The following is a 22,386-nucleotide window of genomic DNA, read 5'->3' as shown; positions in this document are numbered from 1 at the left end:
AACAGGAAGTGGTGTTATGACAAAATCAGTTTATTTATATCTCAGTCATGCCCCCATCTTTCTGCAAAATGCTTACTGTTTACTTAAAGTGTAAAACAGGGAGTCTTTGATTCATCTTTTGAAAGCATCAAATAAATGAAAAGAAGGCAATATTATTTATTTTCTTTTACAGTTAAATTATTGTTATTTATGTAATCAGGGAGTTTTTTTTTTAAATGTCGCAAAAGTACTTTGTTCCTACATGAACTGACTACCTCTTTGCACTTCAATAAAAAAAAAAAGAATTTGTGGTATTTGGCATATTTGTTTTTGCTGTAGTTTTTAGGGGGGTATTTTTCCTGTAAAGATATCGAGATATATATTGTATGTCGAGATATAGCAAAATATATCGAGATATATTTTTTGCTCCATATCGCCCAGCCCTAACGAATAGGCCTAATAGGTAGCCTGACAAGCCAGACCCACATCAAGATGTTTGGTCTGGAAACTCACCATTGACGGCTCAATCCGAGGGGCGGGATAAACGGTTGTCTTTCAAACTCACTCTGCACGCGATAGGATAGCGCTACACCAACCAGAGCAACGAAGGTGAAGCAGAGCTCGCTGACTGATTAAACATTCGCCGTATCCGGTCGGCTAAACTACGAACACATCTTCCCTTTTTAAGAATGACTTCAGTGCCGCTCTTTGTTCTTTTCTCAGAGAAAAGCTTAACTCCAAGTCTTCCAGAGTCGCGGTCAGGGCTGATTCGAAAGACCACCGCCGTTCGCCAGTTTCTGTGTTTACTAGAAGCACGCAAACGCAACTCGGCCGTCGTCATTATGGCCCCGCCCGCCGACTCTATACATGATGTGATTGGGCCGTCCAGATTTTGAGGAACACAGCTCAGAATGGTATTGAGAGTTCCTAGACGACACTTGCGGGCAAATTAAATTTGCTGCCGCTAGGGTGCGTCTAGATTTCTAGGCTACCTAATAGGCCTATTTATAAAAAATGTTGATCTAAGTATCATCTACATACTCAGTATTTCCCATAGGATTTGGTGCACTTTAAGAGTTTAAAATTCAGAGCTCAAACCCATATTCAGTGTGCAAATTGAGCAAAGAAAAAGTCGACTTTTTTGACTTGAACCTCAACTTTAAAGGGACTCCATAATAGTAATAATAGTTATATTATAAATCCTGTGAGAGTAATAGCAATATATTGTAAAACAAATGAACTGAAAATAAATGAGTGAGCTTTTATTTTGATGTAAACTGCAGTCAAGCATTTATTTTGGTGGAAAATATGTTTACAAACACTCATTACAAATCCAGTAAAATGCGGTAATAGATATGAACTGTGCAGATATGAAATAGCATTTTTACATTTTCAAAAAATAATTTAGTACTTTATAAATCCATTTACATTGTGTGGACACACACACATAATGGTTTGTTTCACGTAGACATATACGCGGAATCACATGTGGGGATAATGGTTTGTTTCGGCATAGAGATTCACACGGAATCACACGGCGTAGACATACACGCAGATAGCTCAAAATGCGAACAGATAACACGCCACTTGGCTTTAGAAAGTGCCATGTATGTTTGCGCAAAGTCATGATGTCATGTTGCAAGATGCTAGATCTTTTTTTGAAGCTTCCGTTTGAGAAAAAACTAACTAGCGAATGTTGAACATATTAATCTGGATGTTAACAGCTAGCAGTTCAGCAGAAGAGGTGAAGAAGTTCCAGTCTGCAAAAAAAGGTTAACCCCACCAGCACGATAACGCCCATTTGTGGCCGCAGTTGGATGATATTGGTTAACTGAGATGCGGAGCTGATCACACACTTCTCTTTGCAACAGACAGTCTATTTGATGAGGACACAAAACCTTATCGAGCTCTGATATCTATTTGTGGCAGTCAGTGTTGATATTGTGACAGGGCGCCACAGATAAATAAATGTAAGAGAAACTCTGATACTTTACATTCTCAGCATGTTTTATGGCATACCAGGCATACTACTGTATATGGAAATAATTCAACTGGGGAAAACTTTCTTGCAGATTTGCATACTTTTACATTACACAATGATAATAATGACTAATTAAATATTTTTCAAGAATTTACAATTACAACATATCAAGAAACCATTCATTTTATGAGAACAACTAAAATTAAGAGCGTAAATATTCATATTGAGAAAACCACAATATTTACATGATTTGACAGTTTATTTGAATAAATATCAAAAATGTAAAAAAGGTGTGCATCATAGCTGACACCTAGATGAACACTTCAAATTAGTTTTTTAATAATTATCTAAGGCTAGTGTGCACTGCAGTGTACATTGTAGAACAAAACGTAAAACTATTGTCCAGTTTACTACAGGCTTTATTTGTAGATTGTTTATCGTCTTACCTCCCTCAAACTCATCGTCTCTCTTTTCTACTTTCCTGTCCCTGCTTAGTACAACAACAACAAAAATTCTGAGAGAATCTGAGAATCTTAGTCTGAGAATAAGATTATTTCTGGACTTTTCTGTCGGCTACACTGCTGTGCGCTGCAGTTGCTAGGAAGTGTGCACGCATGCCAGTTTGTTTTCGGTTTTCTGTTAAACTGCGTTGATTTGGTTACGTTGCATACAGATCCAATCTAAATACATTGACAATGACAAGTATAATTAAATTTTGAAATTCAAGTTTGAGATTTTACTGGGGCACAGCAGATTTATACTGGGGCTCGTGCCCTAGTAAAAGGGGTCTAGCGACACCCCTGCTCCTCACCCACAGGTTCCGCTGGATACATTTACTTCTTTCTGAATTAAATCGATAAAATCCTACACCTTTTGTTGTATATCTGACGACGCAACCCCAAACACAACACGTTTTCATCATAGTTTCAACTTTAATCTACAACATTTTTAAACATGTAACTGTTACAGTAGCCGGCTGGATCTCTTCAGTTGGTCAGTAGAAGCTGCTCGCTTTCTGCCACCCGGAAGTATCTCGGGGCTGATGGTTTACAAACATTCTGAATGCCGTATTCTAAAATGATCTGATATTAACTTCTAACATGATATTAACATGGATTTTAATTTAAAAGAGCTTAGGCTCATGTAACCAGAAGTTTTAAGATATATGAATATGCTTTTAAGTTTTTATTGCCTCATAGCAACAAACAACACAAAGTACCTCACATGGGAAATACTTGATGTAATTAATGTAAATCAAGCAATCTAAAATGAATAGGTCACAAAGTGTTGGCGAAATAACACATTACCCGATTCAGTATCTGTTGTAAGGCTATATGTCAGTGTCAGGTCGCAGGTTCTTTCTCTTTCTCGATCGTCTCTCATTCTCATTTGACACACACACACACACACACACACACACACACACACACACACACACACACACACACACACATACGCACACGCGCAGTCACACACATACTGTTTCTCTCTCTCTCTACCCGCACCTGTTAGTCATCGCAATCAGCGCTCCGCTGCCGTGCGATGACACCTGTTCCCACTTTGGTGTGAGTGCTTACCCTTTATCTAGTGTTTGTTCTTGCTGGCCCTTGTTGGATCATTATTTCATGTCTTGCGTTACGACTGCTGCTATTTTCATGTCTGATAAGTTTGGAAGTTGTCTTGATTGTCTGTTTCAGCCTTGCGCCTAGGTTTTGCCTGAGTCCTGCATTTCTGACCTTCGTGGTCCCATACCTGGCTGTGACTTTCTCCCTAGCACTGCCTATCCCTCTGGGGTGTCCGGTCCTCTCAGCTCGTCTAGACCGGATCAGCTCCACGGTGTTCTGAGTTTGTTTCTTCTACAGACTGCCTTGTTTAAGTCCTCATTAAAGACTGTTGTTTTCCTGTCAACTCTGCTCTTGGATCCATTATTTATCTCCGTGACAGAATGATCCAACCAACCATGGATCCAGCAGAGGGGGAGCCCGTCCGATCTGCTGTCGAGTTCCAAGGAGCAATGCTCGGAAGACACGAGGAGGAGCTGGCTGCCGCTCACCAAGCAGTTAGGACTCTTTCTGATCAGGTTGCGGATCTTTCAGCCCGTTTCCTCCACTTTCACAAGGAATCAGCGGTGACGCTCAACCGACAGCTACCTTCAGAACCGCGAGTCAACAATCCATCCTGTTATGCCGGTGAGCCCACTGAGTGCAGAGCCTTTCTCATACAATGTGAGGTTGTCTTTTCTCTGCAGCCCCAGACGTATGCGGGGGATCAGGCTCGCATTGCATTTGTTCTCTCGCTTCTCACGGGGCGCGCACGCGAGTGGGGAACGTCTGTTTGGGAGGCTAGATCGGCGTGCTGCAGCCAGTACGGGCTCTTTAAGGACGAGATGATAAAGGTCTTTGATAGATCTGTCTTCGGCTGTGAGGCTTCACGGCTTCTTGCTGTTCTTCGTCAGGGCAGAAGGTCTGTGGCCGATTTCGCTATAGAATTCAGGACACTGGCAACTACTAGTGAGTGGAACGAACCTGCACTAACCGCTCGTTTTCTGGAGGGGTTAAACCTGGACCTTAAGGAAGAGATTTACGCACGGGGGTTGCCGGCTCAGCTGGATCAGCTCATCGATCTGGCCATTCGCTTGGAGAGATGTTTCGAGCAGAGGCGACGGGTTCGCTCTTCTTATTCCAAGCCATTCGACGATTCCTTCTCCGCGGCTGTTCCCGTTCGCAACCATTCTGAGGCTGAGCCCATGCAAGTCGGGAGCATGCGAATCTCCGCAGAGGAACGACAACGGCGGATACTTAATCGTCTCTGCTTCTACTGTGGACGGGCTGGTCACGCTGTTGCATCGTGCCCGTTAAAAGCCAGAGCTCACCAGTAGGCAGAGGAGTACTGGTGAGCGCTTCTGTCGTTTCTTCCTCACCCAGAGCTCGTACCATGATATCTGCTGTTCTCCGGTGGGCGGGCTCGTCAGCAGCTGCACCTGCCCTCCTCGACTCGGGGGCCGAGGGCAACTTCATTGACGAAGGATGGGCGTGTGAGCACAAGATTCCCTTGGTCAACTTAACTGAGTGCACTACTGTATTTGGCCTGGACGGCAGAGAGCTTGCTTCGGTTCGCCGCGTCACCGTTCCGGTGAGTCTCACCGTCTCCGGCAACCACCAAGAGACTATTTGTTTTTATGTTTTTCAGTCTCCCTATACCCCCATTGTTTTAGGGCATCCCTGGCTTGTCCATCATAATCCTCAGATTGACTGGGTTAAGGGGTCTATTCATAGTTGGAAGTTGTCTTGTCATGTAAATTGTTTGGTCTCTGCTGTTTCTGCCGTGTCTTCTGTTTCTGTGTTCCAGGAGGAGCCTGATGACCTGTCTGGAGTCCCGGAGGAGTACCATGATCTGCGGGCGGTGTTCAGTCGTTCCCGGGCGGTTTCCTTGCCGCCTCACCGTCCTTATGACTGTGGGATCGAGCTTCTCCCTGGTACAGCGCCCCCTCGTGGTAGATTGTACTCCCTTTCGGTGCCTGAGCGGGAGGCTCTGGAGAAGTATCTCTCAGAGTCCCTCGACGCAGGGATAATTGTTCCTTCTTCGTCGCCTGCCGGTGCGGGGTTTTTCTTTGTAAAGAAGAAGGATGGTTCTTTGCGTCCCTGTATCGATTATCGAGGACTGAATGACATAACAGTCAAGAACCGATATCCCTTGCCTCTTATGTCGTCGGCCTTTGAGATCCTACAGGGCGCAAAGATATTCACGAAATTAGACTTGCGTAACGCCTACCATTTGGTGCGGATCAAGGAGGGAGACGAGTGGAAGACCGCGTTCAACACTCCTGTCGGGCACTTTGAGTATCGCGTCCTTCCTTTCGGGCTGGTCAACGCTCCCGCGGTTTTTCAAGCCCTAGTTAACGACGTCTTGCGTGACATGCTCAACGTTTTTGTATTTGTGTATCTGGATGACATTCTAATTTTCTCTCCATCCCTCCAGGTTCACGTTCAACACGTTCGTCGTGTCCTGCAGCGCTTATTAGAGAACCGCCTATTCGTTAAGGCAGAGAAGTGCGTCTTTCACGCCCAATCGGTCACGTTTCTCGGTTCGGTGATCTCTACGGAGGGGATCAGCATGGACCCTAACAAGGTCCGTGCGGTTCTCGATTGGCCAGTTCCAGATTCACGTGTCACCCTTCAGCGGTTTCTGGGATTTGCAAATTTTTATAGGCGCTTTATTCGAGGCTTTAGCCAGGTTGCCGCCCCCCTTACCGCCCTCACCTCCTCCAAGGCCAGGTTTGCTTGGTCGGGGGCGGCTGAGGGGGCATTTAACCGTCTTAAGAACCTTTTTACCTCCGCGCCCATTTTGATCACCCCCGACCCGAGGCGTCAGTTCATCGTCGAGGTCGATGCCTCCGACATTGGGGTGGGAGCTATCTTGTCGCAGCGTTCGGCCCAGGATGACAAAGTACATCCGTGTGCGTTCTACTCGCATCGTCTTTCACCCGCGGAGCAAAACTACGATGTGGGCAACCGAGAACTCTTAGCGATCCGCCTGGCACTGGGTGAGTGGCGACATTGGCTTGAAGGAGCCAGTGTACCATTCATAGTCTGGACGGATCATCGCAATCTAGAATATATCCGCTCGGCGAAACGCCTTAACGCCCGTCAAGCCCGCTGGGCATTGTTTTTCGATCGCTTTGACTTCTCTATTTCTTTTAGACCTGGTTCGAAGAACCTCAAACCCGACGCCCTTTCTCGCCAGTTCGGCTCATCAGAGGTTACCTCGACCATAGAGGGGATTTTGCCTCAGCGATGTGTGGTCGGGGGAGCCACCTGGGGAGTGGAGCAGATGGTTAAGCGTTCTCTCTCGCAGATTCCCAGACCGCCGTGCGCTCCGGATGGAACGTTATTCGTACCCAAAGACGCTCGTCCTACGGTTCTTCGTTGGGGGCATTCGTCGAAATTGGTCGCGCATCCCGGGGTTAGAGGAACTTTAGCGGCCATTCGTCAGAGATTTTGGTGGCCCACTCGTGAGCGCGATATCCGGCAGTTTGTAGCAGCTTGTTCTATTTGCGCCCAGACTAAGTCTAGCAATAGTCCTCCGGCGGGCCTTCTAAGACCTCTTCCTATTGCTTCTCGTCCCTGGTCTCACATCGCGTTGGATTTTGTTACCGGGTTGCCTTCGTCGGCGGGTAATACGGTCGTTCTCACCGTCGTAGATCGTTTTTCTAAAGCGGCACACTTTATCCCGCTTCCTAAACTACCGTCGGCTCTTGAGACCGCCCAGATTATGGTTAATCACGTGTTCAAGATCCATGGTCTTCCTTCGGACATTGTGTCTGACAGGGGACCCCAATTTACCTCCCAGGTCTGGAGGGAATTCTGTCGTCAGATAGGGGCTTCCCCCAGTCTGTCGTCAGGATTCCATCCGCAGACTAATGGGCAGGCCGAAAGGACCAATCAAATTCTTGGTCGCATGCTACGCTGTCTCACGTCACAGAACCCGGCTTCTTGGTGTGATCAGCTCCCGTGGGCCGAATATGCTCACAATTCTCTTCCGTCGTCCGCTACTGGGTTGTCTCCGTTTGAGAGTTGCCTCGGTTACCAACCTCCCATTTTTCCGGCGCAGGAGACTCGGGCCTCGGTCCCGTCCATCGAGGCTTTTATTCAGAGATGTAAGCGAACCTGGAGGAGAGTGAGATCTGCATTATGTCATTCCAGGGCACATAACCATCGAGCCGCTAATCGTCACCGTGTTAAGTCGCCAAGATATGTCTGTGGGCAGAAGGTGTGGCTTTCCACCCGCAACTTGCCTATTCAAGAGACGTCTCGTAAGCTAATGCCTCGGTTTATCGGGCCCTTTCCCGTGGTAAAGGTTATCAGTCCAGTCGCTGTTAAACTCAGGCTCTCCCGTCGGTTGTGTCGCGTTCATCCGGTTTTTCATGTGTCATGCATTAAACCGGTTATTCGTGCGCCCTCCCGTCCCTCCCTTCCTCCTCCTCCTATCGACGAGGAGGCCTCTATCTATAGGGTTCGCAAGCTCCTCGACGTCCGCACTAGGGGGCGTGGCCACCAGTTTTTGGTAGATTGGGAGGGGTACGGTCCTGAGGAGAGGCGGTGGATTCCGGCCCGGGACGTCCTGGATCGCTCGCTGATTGATGACTTCTACCGGTCTCGTCAGGCTCCTTCCTCGGGAGCGCCCGGTGGCGCTCGTTGAGAGAGGGGTACTGTCAGGTCGCAGGTTCTTTCTCTTTCTCGATCGTCTCTCATTCTCATTTGACACACACACACACACACACACACACACACACACACACACACACACACACACACACACACACACACACACACACACACACACACACACACACACACACACACGCACACGCGCAGTCACACACATACTGTTTCTCTCTCTCTCTACCTGCACCTGTTAGTCATCGCAATCAGCGCTCCGCTGCCGTGCGATGACACCTGTTCCCACTTTGGTGTGAGTGCTTACCCTTTATCTAGTGTTTGTTCTTGCTGGCCCTTGTTGGATCATTATTTCATGTCTTGCGTTACGACTGCTGCTATTTTCATGTCTGATAAGTTTGGAAGTTGTCTTGATTGTCTGTTTCAGCCTTGCGCCTAGGTTTTGCCTGAGTCCTGCATTTCTGACCTTCGTGGTCCCATACCTGGCTGTGACTTTCTCCCTAGCACTGCCTATCCCTCTGGGGTGTCCGGTCCTCTCAGCTCGTCTAGACCGGATCAGCTCCACGGTGTTCTGAGTTTGTTTCTTCTACAGACTGCCTTGTTTAAGTCCTCATTAAAGACTGTTGTTTTCCTGTCAACTCTGCTCTTGGATCCATTATTTATCTCCGTGACAGTCAGTGTCATTTCTGTGGCTTATTACAAAAAAAAAAAGTATCTCACGCTTTAGAAAACCGAACGTTTCTGTTCTGTCCTGTCAGCCATTATACTGCACTTATAGTGCAAACTGTTCACTTAGACGCAAATGCTGCCGCATGATTTGTATATCACTTCATACCATAACCCCAAAAATGCCACTTTACTTTTACTGTTATTTTGAATATTTTTTTTTTTTTTTAATTAGTGTGGTGGGTACTTTATGTATTAACAAAAACTGCTAGCTTTACATTATAGGCCTATTTATTCATCATTATTAGTCAGATTCATACAATTTATGTGTTTAAGTAGGCTAAAGTGGGACATCAATTTTTGTGAAATGTGCTTGTTTAAAAAAACATTGAACATAGAACTCTGCCCCCACAGCAAACAGAACCGAACCAAACTGTGGCTCCAAAATGGTGATATGAACCGAACATGCAGTATAAGAAAATGGAAACAACCCTCAACTGTTTTTTTAGAGCAAGTGTAAACATTTGTACATATTTCTCACCACTCTCAGAAGGCGTTGTTGCTCCTTGAAGGTGGCACAGCAGCCTAAAACACCTGTTACCATGACAATCACCCCAGCCATGATGAGTATATAGGCAGAGACAGCATAAATCTTTGAGGACAGCAGACTGATGTAGTCGCTCTTCTGAACCAACGTCCAGGTGCCCACAGCCATCACTGCACCTCCTGCCAGCTGAAAAAAACATTTAAAGGAACATTCAAGGTTCTTTTCAACCTAATGTCTGACATGCACTGCTGTTGGCATTCAATGCTAAAACTGTAAATGCTATTTGCTATGCTCTCTGATTTAATTTAGGCTTATGGTTGTAAGGCTGGAAAAACCTAGTAGATGCTGAAATGTCTAATCGCTTTGAGAAAACAAAGGAAATTAGAATCTGAACTCATTCATACAGTTAGCGTCTCTGTCCGAGACATCATCACACTGAGTGAACCTATGAATCTATAAATGATGCTAATTTACATGCCTTTCCTTTCACATGAAACTTCCCTCAAACTCCTGCTCCCCCAAACTTGAGATCACCTGAAATGCACCAGAAATCTCTTTGTTACAATGTCAATCCTCACGATACAGTATTATATGTGTTTGATATCATTTGAAATGTCTCAGTGCGACTGGTACAAATATCTCTACTCCACAGAAGTACACTAGAACATCATAAATGCTTTAAGAGTTTAAAGATATCTTGCCTTGGTGTATGGTGGGTGTGGCCTCATTTGGCCACTCTTCCATTCAAGTCTATAGGACTTGATTAATGCAAATTCCTATTGTGAACTCGTGTTTCCATTTGAAAGAGTTTGCACTGGGTATGCAGCTGGTTCTGGGTATTTAAGGAAATGTTGCAAAGAGCTCAGGGCTCGATACTGCCAAATGAATACAGCCCGTAATGCTGGAAGTTTTAACCCATGCAGCATTATGTAACGTTGATAAGTAAGGTATACATTTCATTCTTTACTTCAGCGTATTTGATGGATTACCTTTGAATTGATTATGTAATTGGCATTATACGTTTACCTGACTGTTAAGAAATTGTTACACTTTGATTGATTCTGACTTGCTCTGGAATTATTCAGGTTACGAACGGACATAATTTCAACAAAGGGTTAAACGGAATAATTAAATGTGTACTTAAACTATTAAATATAAATGACCAAATAACCAATTGGCATTCTAACCTAAATTCTAAATTATGATTAAATGGAGTCAGATTAAGAAGAATTGGAACTAAATCCTTTATGCCCAACTGAAAACATAGAACGTGCAGCGACCTTCACCCGCCATCGTTAGCCTCCATTGAGACGATTTGGGCGGCCTTACATGCTAAACACGGACACTGTCACATGCATGCATCACACCCTAGAACAAACCTTATTTGAGGTGCCAGAATTGAATTCTCAATGGCACTGTACAATGATGTATCGGTTACATTGCAGATTTTTCCACTCATTCAAAATATTCATTAACTTGTTTAATTGTTTATAATGTTTTTTAAATGTGTGAAATTTTAATTGTTAAATATTTGTAAATAAATGTACTGTTCTTCATATACAATGAACAGTCACACACTGGCAGTTTGCCACCCTTAGTTTTATTGATAGTAAAAAAATAGAGAAGTGTTTGAAGGAGAGAGTCAGTTGGGCAGGATTAAAAAAAACACTCAATTACTTTGGACCACCTGTCAAAAAAAGCTAGGATTGAGAAAGCAGTGGAACATGATATGGAAATGAAGACAAGAATGAGAAGGCAAACGAGCGGAATAAAATATATTCTGTCCAGTCTAGAGAGTGAAGTGGTTGAATTTTCCCTAACAGCTGTACAGTAGAGCAATTCAACTTCTCTGCAAAGGCCATCCATGGCTAAAGAGAAGAAATGGCAAGCTTGGATGTGACGTGTGGTAGTATAGGAAGACTAGGGGTGCTTCTCAATATCCCTCCTTGTTTCCTCGCTCCTCCGTTCTCCATCCTCCATCCCATGACCCGGAAACCGATGGAGCTCAGCCATCTTGTAGGAGATCTTAATTCTCTAATTGCACCGCGAGGAGGCGAGGATGGAGGAGTGAGGAGGCTTCCTGAGGAGTCATGAGCGAGGATACACTGGAGTATCCTTTGCGGAAGTGTTATATCGACTAAACGTGATGCAAGCATTAATTCTCCTCCCCCTTCACATCGTGCCACAGTTTATTAATCATTATGTTTACATGTACAAGACACAAATGTTTATCAAATAACAACACCTAATAGTTGCAGAATTATAGCAAAGTACAAGAAAATGAAAGGAACAAATAGAAACTAATATTATACAACTAAAAAGCAGTTAACTGGAGTTCGCTGTTAATAATATTGATTAAAATATGAACAAATGTGGTATTTTGTGGAGGCTGAAGCTTACAATAGAAAGAGTTCTCTAATGTTCAATAATCCCGACTAAATCCAGTGTCATCATTAATTGACGCTGCTTTGAAGTGACGTTAAAGGGAGCGAGGATATATCAATTCACTTGATTCAATTCCTTCGATTCAATTCGTCCTCGTGTCTTTTCCTTGCGCCTTTCCCTCACATCCTGAAGGGGTGGAGCTAGGAGCGAGGAAAGGAAGCTAGGAAAGGAAACGAGGATGCACAAATAAGAATTGGGAAGCACGCTAGGACTACATCATATGCAGGGATGCACTTTTGGAAGAGAACACCAACAACATTTTCAAAACTGCATACTAATATCCAAAAAGCAGCAAGCCCTTTAGCTTAACGAAGGATCTTTAGAAAAACAAATATATTACATTGGGAGGTGTGCTTCAGTCCAGAAAAAGTTGTGGGCATATGCGAGTTTATCGCAGAAGAAATGTGAAAAAGACTGGTGACAATTGAAAAGGATTAAAAATGTTATTGTAGTATATACATTTTAGCCAATCACAGACATGTTTGTATATTTCTACAATGCAGTTGGCCAATCACAGGTGTTGAATTTGGAATCCACTCACCGCTCGAGGTGCTTAGTTCAGTTTCGCACGCGCATTAATACTCTGTAAGTGCAGACATTGTGATAAGAGATTTATTGTATACCAGCCCTTTACTGCGGAACTTTGTGATATTAAGTGCATTGATTAATTGGGTTTATTGAATGAGTGACAGCTTTAAATGATTATAAATGATGGGGGGATGATGGGAGGATATAAATGATGGGGGGTGATGGGGGGGGTGAAACACTCAGTTTCAGTCAATCTCATGTCAATCTTGAGTACCTATAGAGTAGTATTGCATCCTTCATATCTCTGAAAAGTCTTTAGTTTTATTATTTTTATAAAAGAAAGATAGGCTGTACTGAGTCTTTATGTAAAAAAATGAGCGGCTGGAGGCGTATCGTGTGGGCGGAGCTAAAGAATGCTGAGCGCACACAAAGCGGTGACGTCCTCAAGCGTGGAGAAGAAAACGCTACCCTAAATCAGATTCAACTAATACATATATGATCCAGAATCAGATCCGGAGGCTGAAATAAATTGAACAGGGTAGAAGACATCTACATCCCAATATTCAGTTACAGTTAGGGCTGGGCGATATGACGAAATATATCGTCTGGACGATAGAAAATGTCTATCGTTTTATATAAGGCTCTATCGCTTACGCCACAATAAGGCGTTTACGGCAGAATTTTACGTCAAGATGCACCTCACGCCATGGCATGGCCATGCACGCTGCAATACATAAACAAACATGGAGTAGTAGACGCGGTTCAGACCAGGGTAATTCTCAGAGTAATTATGCCAGAGTGGTGGCATAGCGCTCAAAACAAACTTCAGACACAGACGCTACAACGGGCTTTTACGCGTGGCACACCGGCCATATATTGAAATATTTTAATGGCAGGTGTAGGGATGGCGAAAACTAAATTTCTTGACCGACCACCGAGCCTCATTAGCCGGTTGAAATCGGTTAACCGATTAGTTTAAAATATGCTGCGCTATTTGAAATAACAGCCGCGAGCCGCGCTCCCTCTCCCTCTCTCTCTCTCTCTCTCTCTCTCTCTCTCTCTCTCTCTCTCTCTCTCTCTCTCACTGTCCTAGCAATTTTCAGTTACAGTCATAGCTCCACCTGTGGGCATCAGGAAATGTGATGTTTTACACTTTTAACTCCTCATTGAGATTTAACATGATTTAGAACAACATGAGGTTTGGTCAGTCTAATCTTAAGGCCTTGCCTTAAATAGATACATGGAATACTTTATTGTCATCACACGTGTACAATAACAATGCAAAGGAATTAGGTTTGGTGCAAGCCTCCAAAAAAGTTATTTAAAAGCGATACATTATAAATTACAAAAGGTTTTATTTGTAATTTATAACAGTGATTGACAAACTGCCGATATCAGCAATCTGGAGTTTTAAAGCACCAAAGTAAGCAGAAGGACACTTAAAGAGCCCATGGTTGTTATTGTTGGTAAAGATGTAGGCCTGCGTAACAACACAGCATACGTGGTCACATGATGGAATTTTTTGTTCGGATTGGGTAAAGGAGAAAGGGAGGAAAGGTGGAGGCAGACAGATGGAGGGGGGATGGGATGCGCTCTGTATGATGTGAGTAAGATTCTGAGCTTGTGTTGTAGAAGAATGTTAGCCAAAACTTAAGATATTTACAAGTTCAGTTCTGCTGTTTGTCCTTGAAGGGAGATATGGCAGTGCACAGGGAACGATAGCAAGACTCAGCTGTCAAGATGGCCCCGCAACTGAGAGAAATATGGAGATGGTGGGAGGAAGTGATCATAGTAAAAGCAATATTTTAATCCATTTAGTTGATCTTTGGTAATTTGTCCTGATCAAAATCAATCAATCAGTCACTGATCCTCAGCATCACTGGCGTGCTTCCGGTTCATAGAGTGACTTAGACATCTCATCCAGCTTCATACTCAGATTGGTCAAAATACGTAATATTTTGCCAGTCTGACCCCCGATGGTGTCCACTCTTTACTGCACCTCCACAGTCCGTGCTGAGATGTCACGGTTCAGTTCATCGATCTGTGTCACTCTCTTATCTAATACCTTCAGTCGCTCCAATTTTACATAAATTATTTCTGAGATTATTTCTAATACCATTTCAGTCAAATTGTATTATATATATATATATATATATATATATATATATATATATATATATATATATATAATATATATATAGTGATCAAAATTGTTGGTACCCCTGGTAAATAGTATCAAATATGGCCGTAAAAAATAAAGCTGCATTGTTTATCCTTTTGATCTTTTATTACAAAATTCACAAAAATCTAACCCTTTCATTAAAGTAAAATAATTGAAAATGAGGGGTAAACCACATTATGAAATGAATGCTTTTCTCCAAAACACGTTGGCCACAATTGTTGTAATAAATCATTAAAAATAAAATAAAACAAAAAAATCTGTGTATGTTGCATGCAATTCCCTGTAGCTTATATTAAATATTTGGGAATATATATTTTCATATTTTATTAGGTTCTTTGATAAGGTTACAATACGAAGGCCGTAGCAATGTAACGTGCCAATGTTGCGTGATGTCCCCAAACCTTTGGCGTCATGTGACACGGCACGAAAACGGCTAGCCAAGCAGCTCCTGCCGCCAGCTAGCCAAACGAGTCAAAAGCCCCGTTTCCACCAAAATTACCCGGAACAATTTGTACCAGGAACTTTTTTACAGGAACTTTTCTCCCCACAGACCTGCAACTGTCTGCGTTCCGAGAAGATTAGGCAAATTAGTCCGGTGATTTAGGACTGCGCGCGACAGCTCCTCCAAGTCACTGACGGACAGTAATCATTTTTGTGTGTACCGATTGAAAGATTTAGTGGACTATTTACATGAGACGTTATCTAAACCGATCTGGTGTTTACATGTAATGACTTTCAATCGCAAACATTTTGTCACATGCAGTTTGTCTGCCGCATCAAAAATGTCAACGCTGTTTTCTCCAGCAGCTGGAATGTGTTTACTGTAGCCATAGCAACTCTTAACGGCCACCAGGACTAATACAGTATTATATAAGCTATTTATTTGTTGTAAAGTGTAATAATCATCTCAGAAAAAAAAAATTCTTCTGTCAGGCGCAGTTAAAGTAAAAACTGCCTGGGGCAATATACGCTGTGTCATTACTCCAACATTATCTTCATAGCTTACGAAATAAAACGTTTACCCCTCAGAAAAATTAACTTTCCTCTCTTGTCAACATTAGCGCGGCGCACGCTGTCACGTCATGTAAGGACGCACACTTAAAAGTAATCGGTCAGGTCGTTTACATGGTGAAAAATAGACTGTAAAAAAATTAATAACGAGTATGGAAGAGATTCAAGCTGTGCTGCTTTTGCTGGTTATGTATAGGTTTACTAAGATGTAATTAACAACGACAGAAAAGAGCACTAATATGCAGATTCAGCAGCATGCAGCATATTCAGAAAGCTTGTAAAGCTAGATTTAAAATGGCAATGTATATTATTATCAGCTATTAGTTGACTAACGCATCACTAACCTACATGCTAATATTCAGTTTGTCATAGCACCACCTGCTGGCAACAGGAAATGACATTGCACGTGAGATGGCTGAGACGAACACGCGCCATCAGACAGAGAGCAAGACTGATATTTACTAAACATAGACCGAACCGCGCAAAAGACTTTTAAAAATGCCGGTTGAAATAAAATGCTGCGTGAGCTAAACCAATCAGCATGTTCAGCGCCCAAGTCCCGCCCTCGAAAGTTCCTGAACTTTGATAAAGTTCAGGCTCGCGAGCAGGGCCGCTTGGAGGGGGAAATATTTACCCGGAACTTCATTTAGACCCTGGTTCCTGCGGTCTAAACACATCGAGTACCACCCAAAGGTCCTGGTTCATGGGTACAGTTTCTTGGTGGAAACGGGGCTAAAGATAAATGAGTTTAGTATGTGGGAGAATGATAGTGAAGAAGTTGCCGAGAGAGATGAGGTTCATGCTTTGTACATGTTAAAAATGTTTTTCATTATCTTGTTATTAGTATGACCTGATTTATGGTTCATATTAGTTTACAGGGCAATGTTTCCAAGCACTTTCAGGCTTAAATAAAGGCTATTTTCGTTTAAATTACAATGCCTAGTAGGTCTATTTTTATATATATATAAAAATATATACAGTGGGGCAAAATAATTTAATAAAAGCGGGACCTGCAGGTCGAAAAAAAAGCTATAAAGAACAACAGGTAGGCTTACAAATTGCAATAAGGTCTCATTATTTAATGCATTAACTAAGATTGAGCAATAGCTATATTTGGTACAGAAAATAATGTTTTTGTTAATGTTAGTTAAGAAATACTGATCATTGTTAGTTTTATCTTAGGTCCATTAACAAAGTTATTTTGATTTTGATTTTAATGTTATTAAACAGTAACTAAGAAATTAACATAGAATGATTCATTCTTTATAAGTATTTTTCATTGTCAGTTTGGTGAATAATGAATTAACATGTTAACTAATGTAGTCGTATGTCTCAAAGTTTTACTGAACAATAACAGAACGTTCTAATTATTAGGGCATGTTGTAGTCCAGATTAAAACATAAAAATGTTTAAGTTTGAAAATAAATAGCCTATTAAGTCTTTAAGTATAAAGTATTTGGTGCTTTGATGAACAACATTGAGATTACAAAAACGAATGGATGTTTTAAAAACTACACGCGGTTTTTGTTTGTTTGCGGGGTTCCCGGGGTAACAGCCGCATTCTGCAGTTCATCAGCGCCCTCTGCTGTCACTGAGCGGCACTTAAGCAGCGCGTCTCCTTCACCCATTCAGTCATGTGCAAACGCACGTTGGGCTTGTTTATATCTGAGCGCGTGTCCCTTTGACGCAGAATACAGCGGTGTTGAGCATTTATACGGTTGATGGGCAAAGTATTCTTGAATGCATTATAAAAAATTATAAATTGTTAATAAATTATTATTTACGATATTTTAAAGTGCCCACGATAACAATATCGTGCATATTCATTATCGTGATAAATCGCATTATCGAAAATCGGCACATGTCTAGCCCGCTTATATGCATCTTGCTCACTATCCGTTGTTTTCCTAAGGCCATGGGGTGGCCGTGGCCCCAAGTGTTGCTTACAGCTTCCACAAGTCTCTTGTGATCATTGTAAATAAGCTGTTGGTTTTTCACTTTACAACTATCATTTGTCTCATCTTTTTAAACACTCCAAAATCTCATACAGTATTATCTGACCCCATTCTAAAGCAAGGAAAATTTTCCCTACAAGGCTGATTGTTACAACATGATACTAGAGCTGCAACTAACGATTATTTTTTCTGTCGACTAATCTAACGATTATTTTTTCGATTAGTCGACTAATCTAACGATTTATTTTTTTACCCTTTGAAATTTTTCAAAATTCTGTGGCACCCCCTCGCATAAGTTACGCTAGAGGTGTAACAGTACAGACTGCTCACAGTTTGCTTTGTATCACGGTTTTAGGTTCACGTTTCAGTACAGTTCGGTATTTGCTATGTTCAGGGGAAAAAGGACTACTGTCAAATGAAAATAAAGAAAATAAGAACAGATAACTTAAATAGAAGCAGCAGCACAAATAAATACTATTGAGCAAAGATGAGAATAAAATAAACAATGCTTTTCAGGATTTTCAGGTAGGTCTAACATTAGTTTTTAGGTAGAGAAATGGAATGAAGTAATCAAAAGTAAAATAACCACACATTTAACTGTTTAAAATCAAAAAAATAATCCTTATTAAACTTACAAAAGCTATTCAGTCAGGAGCAGTGAGTGATGTCTTTATCTTTTGTTTGACATTAAACAGACAGCAGTGAATGCTATTGCCCCTTTAAGACCCACGGATAGTCGTCGTATTTTCTGTATAAAGTTCACTTAAGGCACAGAGTAGGCTATGACAGTTTGACATACTTTTCGTGAGTTTGTCCGTTTAAGCACAGGATTTGAAAGATAACTCAATATTTGCGCGCATTGGGACGAGTGCACAAAGAAAGATCTTCTCATTCGAGTCTCCTGGCTACACGGGGGTGATGACGGTGAAAATGACTGCTCATATTCGGACGTACAGCAGCACTCGCATGCGTTTTATAAAGTTTACAAAGAGAGACCGTTTTGCCCACGTTTTTCTTTTATTATCGCTGTTGTTGTAGTGTACCTGAGGAGTCAGCACGTATCCATCGACAGAAACATACAAACAGCATTATTTTCAAGTTACAACCCATATTAAAGATGCGTCATCAGATGCGAGATGAACCGAAGCGTAAGTGCGTCCCCGCAACTTTTGCTCGGGATCCCGGTTGGGGAACACTGGCCTGTATTGATTGACACCGCGCTGGTTTGTTTAGAATTATATGAGCGCCGTGACCGCGTGATGAAGGCGTGTCGCAACTCTGTTATTCAACTGCTCTTACTCAACTGCGTAAAAATGAATGAATGACGAATGTGGCGGCCGTTATTGATTATGTGGCAGTCCGGCACAAATTAGTCTATGTGTGGGAAACACTGTTTGGCCTCTGTTTAAAGTATTCCCATACTTTTGATATTCGCGGTCTAGGTTTTTGTGATAGAACCAGGAGCAGAAACCAACATTACGCGAGATGAACGTCTGACACGACGCGTCGACGCATTTCACGAACGTCGACGTATTTCCGTAGTCGACGTCATCGATGACGTCGACGCGTCGTTGCAGCACTACATGATACTTTAAGGAATACACGATTTTGTGAGATTACTGTAAGGTTTTACCTTTGTTTGGGGTGAACCAGACAATGAAACACGACTTAGCCTTTGTAATGCAATTTCTACTCAGTACGTTTTTGAACACATACTTTTTTTTTACTTGAAAACAGACAATGTAAAAGTTATTGCACCCAAAAGTAACTTAAATTGGAGTTATATAACTTTGATCATAAACAGCTCTGAATTAGCCCGAACACAGGCCTGTGTGTAATAAGGTAATACATATGAAATGCATCCTCTATATATACGTTTTTGCGTATAAAGAGTATAACTAAACCGAACAAAACTAAATTCACAATTTTCAGCAAATCAGAAGATGGTGAAAGAGAATACTGATGTTTGATATTAGTTGCCTCATTAAAATCTTGTTGGCAGCACAGTGTATACCATTTTCCTCAAACAAAATTAATCCATGACTACATAACAGCACATGATGATTGGAAAGTCAGTGCAAAGAGCTTTTCGTGGACATTTGCTGGTGGACAGATGTCTCAATTTCCTGGTTGTCAGAAGCCCCGTTTCCACCGCAGGAACTTTACCCAGGAACCAGGAACTTTGGGTGGTACTTCGTGTGTTTAGACCGCAGGAACCAGGGTCTAAATGAAGTTCTGGGTAAATATTTCCCCCTCCAAACAGCCCTGCTCGCGAGGTAGTACTTTTTCAAAGTTCAGGAACTTTCAAGGGCGGGACTTGGGCGCTGAACATGCTGATTGGTTTAGATCAAGCAGCATTTTATTTCAACGGGCATTTTTAAAAGTCTTGCGAGGTTCAGTAAATATCCGTCTTGCGCTCTGTCTGATGGCGCGCGCCACGTTCGTCTCAGCCATCTCACGTGCAATGTCCGTAATAGCTGATAATAATATACATTGTCATTTTAAATCTAGCTTTACAAGCTTTCTGAATATGCTGCATGCTGCTGAATCTGCATATTAGTGCTCTTTTCTGTCGTTGTTAATTACCTTAGTAAACCTATACATAACCAGCAAAAGCAGCACAGCTTGAATCTCTTCCATACTCGTTATTAATTTTTTTTCACCATGTAAACGACCTGACCGATTACTTTTAAGTGTGTGTCCTTACATGACGTGACAGCGTGCGCCGCGCTCATGTTGACAAGAGAGGAAAGTTAATTTTTCTGAGCGGTAAACTTTTTATTTCGTAAGTTATGAAGATAATGTTGGAATAATGACACAGCGTATATTGCCCCAGGCAGTTTTTACTTTAACTGTACCTGACAGAAAATTTTTTTCTGAGATGATTATTACACTTTACAACAAATAAATAGCTTATATAATACTGTATTAGTCCTGGTGGCCGTTAAGAGTTGCTATGGCTACAGTAAACACTCTCTAGCTGCTGGAGAAAACAGCGTTGACATTTTTGATGCGGCAGACAAACTGCATGTGACAAAATGATTGCGATTGAAAGTCATCACATGTAAACACCAGATCGGTTTAGATAACGTCTCATGTAAATAGTCCATCTTTCAATCGGTACACACAAAAATGATTACTGCAGTAAGACATGTCCTTCACTGACTTGGAGGAACAGTCGCGCGCAGTATCACCGGACTAATTTGCCTAATCTTCTCGGAACTTTAGATCGCGGTCGAAACGCAGACAGTTGCAGGTCTGGGGGGAAGAAAAGTTCCTGTAAAAAAGTTCCTGGTACAAATTGTTCCGGGTAATTTTGGTGGAAACGGGGCTTCAGCTGCAGGAAGATGACTCCCAGCTTGAGTCATTGGTGAACCAAGCTGGAGAGATGTACTCATCCATGGTAACGAAAGGAACACCTTTGGAGAGTGCTGCAGCATCAGATATGCTGAACCAAATCAAGGAAAACGTGGACACAAAGAGGGCAGACCTTAGCACAAGGTCAAAAACCAGCTGGCTGTGGGTAAACTATCAGAAGATGCTGCAGACAGCCAGAGCACTGATCAAAGCAGTTCATACAGGATCTTGGAAGATGCACTTATCCAGTTGGACTGTCTGCCAATATTTGCCACCGGTGGGCACTACAACTACCTGAAATCGGCATATTTCTACCTTCAAGAAAAGTGGCAACTTGAGACCAGACACACTGATGTATATAAGTTTTTCAGGGGTTTCTATTTGATCCACCACAGCAACCAGAACTGGGTTGGCCTTAGCTTTGTCCTTGTCAGAGCAGACATTGATACAATTCCTGAAAAGCAGTGGAGGCTTGACCCACGGAAGTGTAATAATAATAATTTCCTTTATTTAACCAGGTAAGTCAGTTTAGATTAGATTAGTTAGATTTTTTCCCCCAGAAAACAAGCAAAAATATCTTATGTAATTTTACTTATCTAGTAAATTATTCTTGATTTAAGAATTTAGATATTTAGACTAGAAACAAGACAAAATTACTAAGTAAGAAGAGCATTTTTTGCAGTGCGATCATGTCAAAAACTGAACAGTTTTCCCTGAAAGCTCTGCTCATTTCCTGCAGCCTTGTTTGAAGGCAAGTAAATCTTCTGTAAAGCCAACAAGCCCCAACTAGCTCAGGCAGTCGCAGAGTTCAAGCAAGAAATCTAAAAAAAAAAAGTCCTGGATTCCATCCCACCAACTGAGCATTATGTCCTTGATGGTGGCTCCCTGGTTCACCGCTTGGCCTGGAAAAAGGGTGACAGATACGGTGACTGCATACTTTACCATACACCATTATGGTAAAGCAACAGTTTTTGATGGTTATAGTGAAGGTCCTTCCATTAAAGACAATACATATCAGAGACGTGGTGAAAACACTCAAGAAGAAAGGATGATTTTCTTTCCAGATCTTGCAACAAACAAGGTCTTATCAATCTTATGACCGAGGAGCTGGAGAAGAAATTCACTGTTATCCATGCATCAGGTGATTCAGACATAACATTATCAAAGCTGCAGTCAAGGCCTTAGAAAATCAGCCCACAACCTTGAAAGGTGGAGAATACAGACCTACTCATTCTTCTCCTCTACTATGCTGGGACAAAAAATAGAGGCCTCATTTTTCATTCAGACAAGCCCAAAGCTACTAAAGTGTACAACATTAGCGAGATGAAACACGTCCTGGGAAGTGACCCAGTTGCTGTTTATTCACGCCTTCACAGGATGATACAACTTCACACATTTTTTCCAAGGGGTAGTAGTGTTTTTGGCAGAAAGAGTAGCGATTCACTTGCCTCCTTTCATCAATAAAATCGTTACTGCCAAATCATGTTACCCCAGAACGTCTGCCTCCAACAAACACCTTAACCAAATACCACTGCCAAAGAGTTTACTTCCAGATCATG

General features: G+C 42.2%; 1 protein-coding gene across 1 annotated transcript in view; it reads right to left on the bottom strand.

Moving 5' to 3' along the window:
* Nucleotides 1–22,386, bottom strand: part of cd151l (CD151 antigen, like) — a 78,036-nt gene that overhangs the window by 24,589 nt on the left and 31,061 nt on the right. Inside the window, exon 3 of the mRNA XM_067419894.1 lies at nucleotides 9,344–9,535. Coding sequence (XP_067275995.1) covers nucleotides 9,344–9,535 — 192 coding nt within the window. The remainder of the gene's footprint in view (nucleotides 1–9,343; nucleotides 9,536–22,386) is intronic.

This window comes from Pseudorasbora parva, chromosome 16 (assembly GCF_024679245.1).
Source record: "Pseudorasbora parva isolate DD20220531a chromosome 16, ASM2467924v1, whole genome shotgun sequence".
NCBI lineage: Eukaryota > Metazoa > Chordata > Actinopteri > Cypriniformes > Gobionidae > Pseudorasbora > Pseudorasbora parva.
The sequence above is the reverse complement of the archived record's forward strand: the minus strand, read 5'-3'. Positions and strand labels throughout refer to the sequence as shown.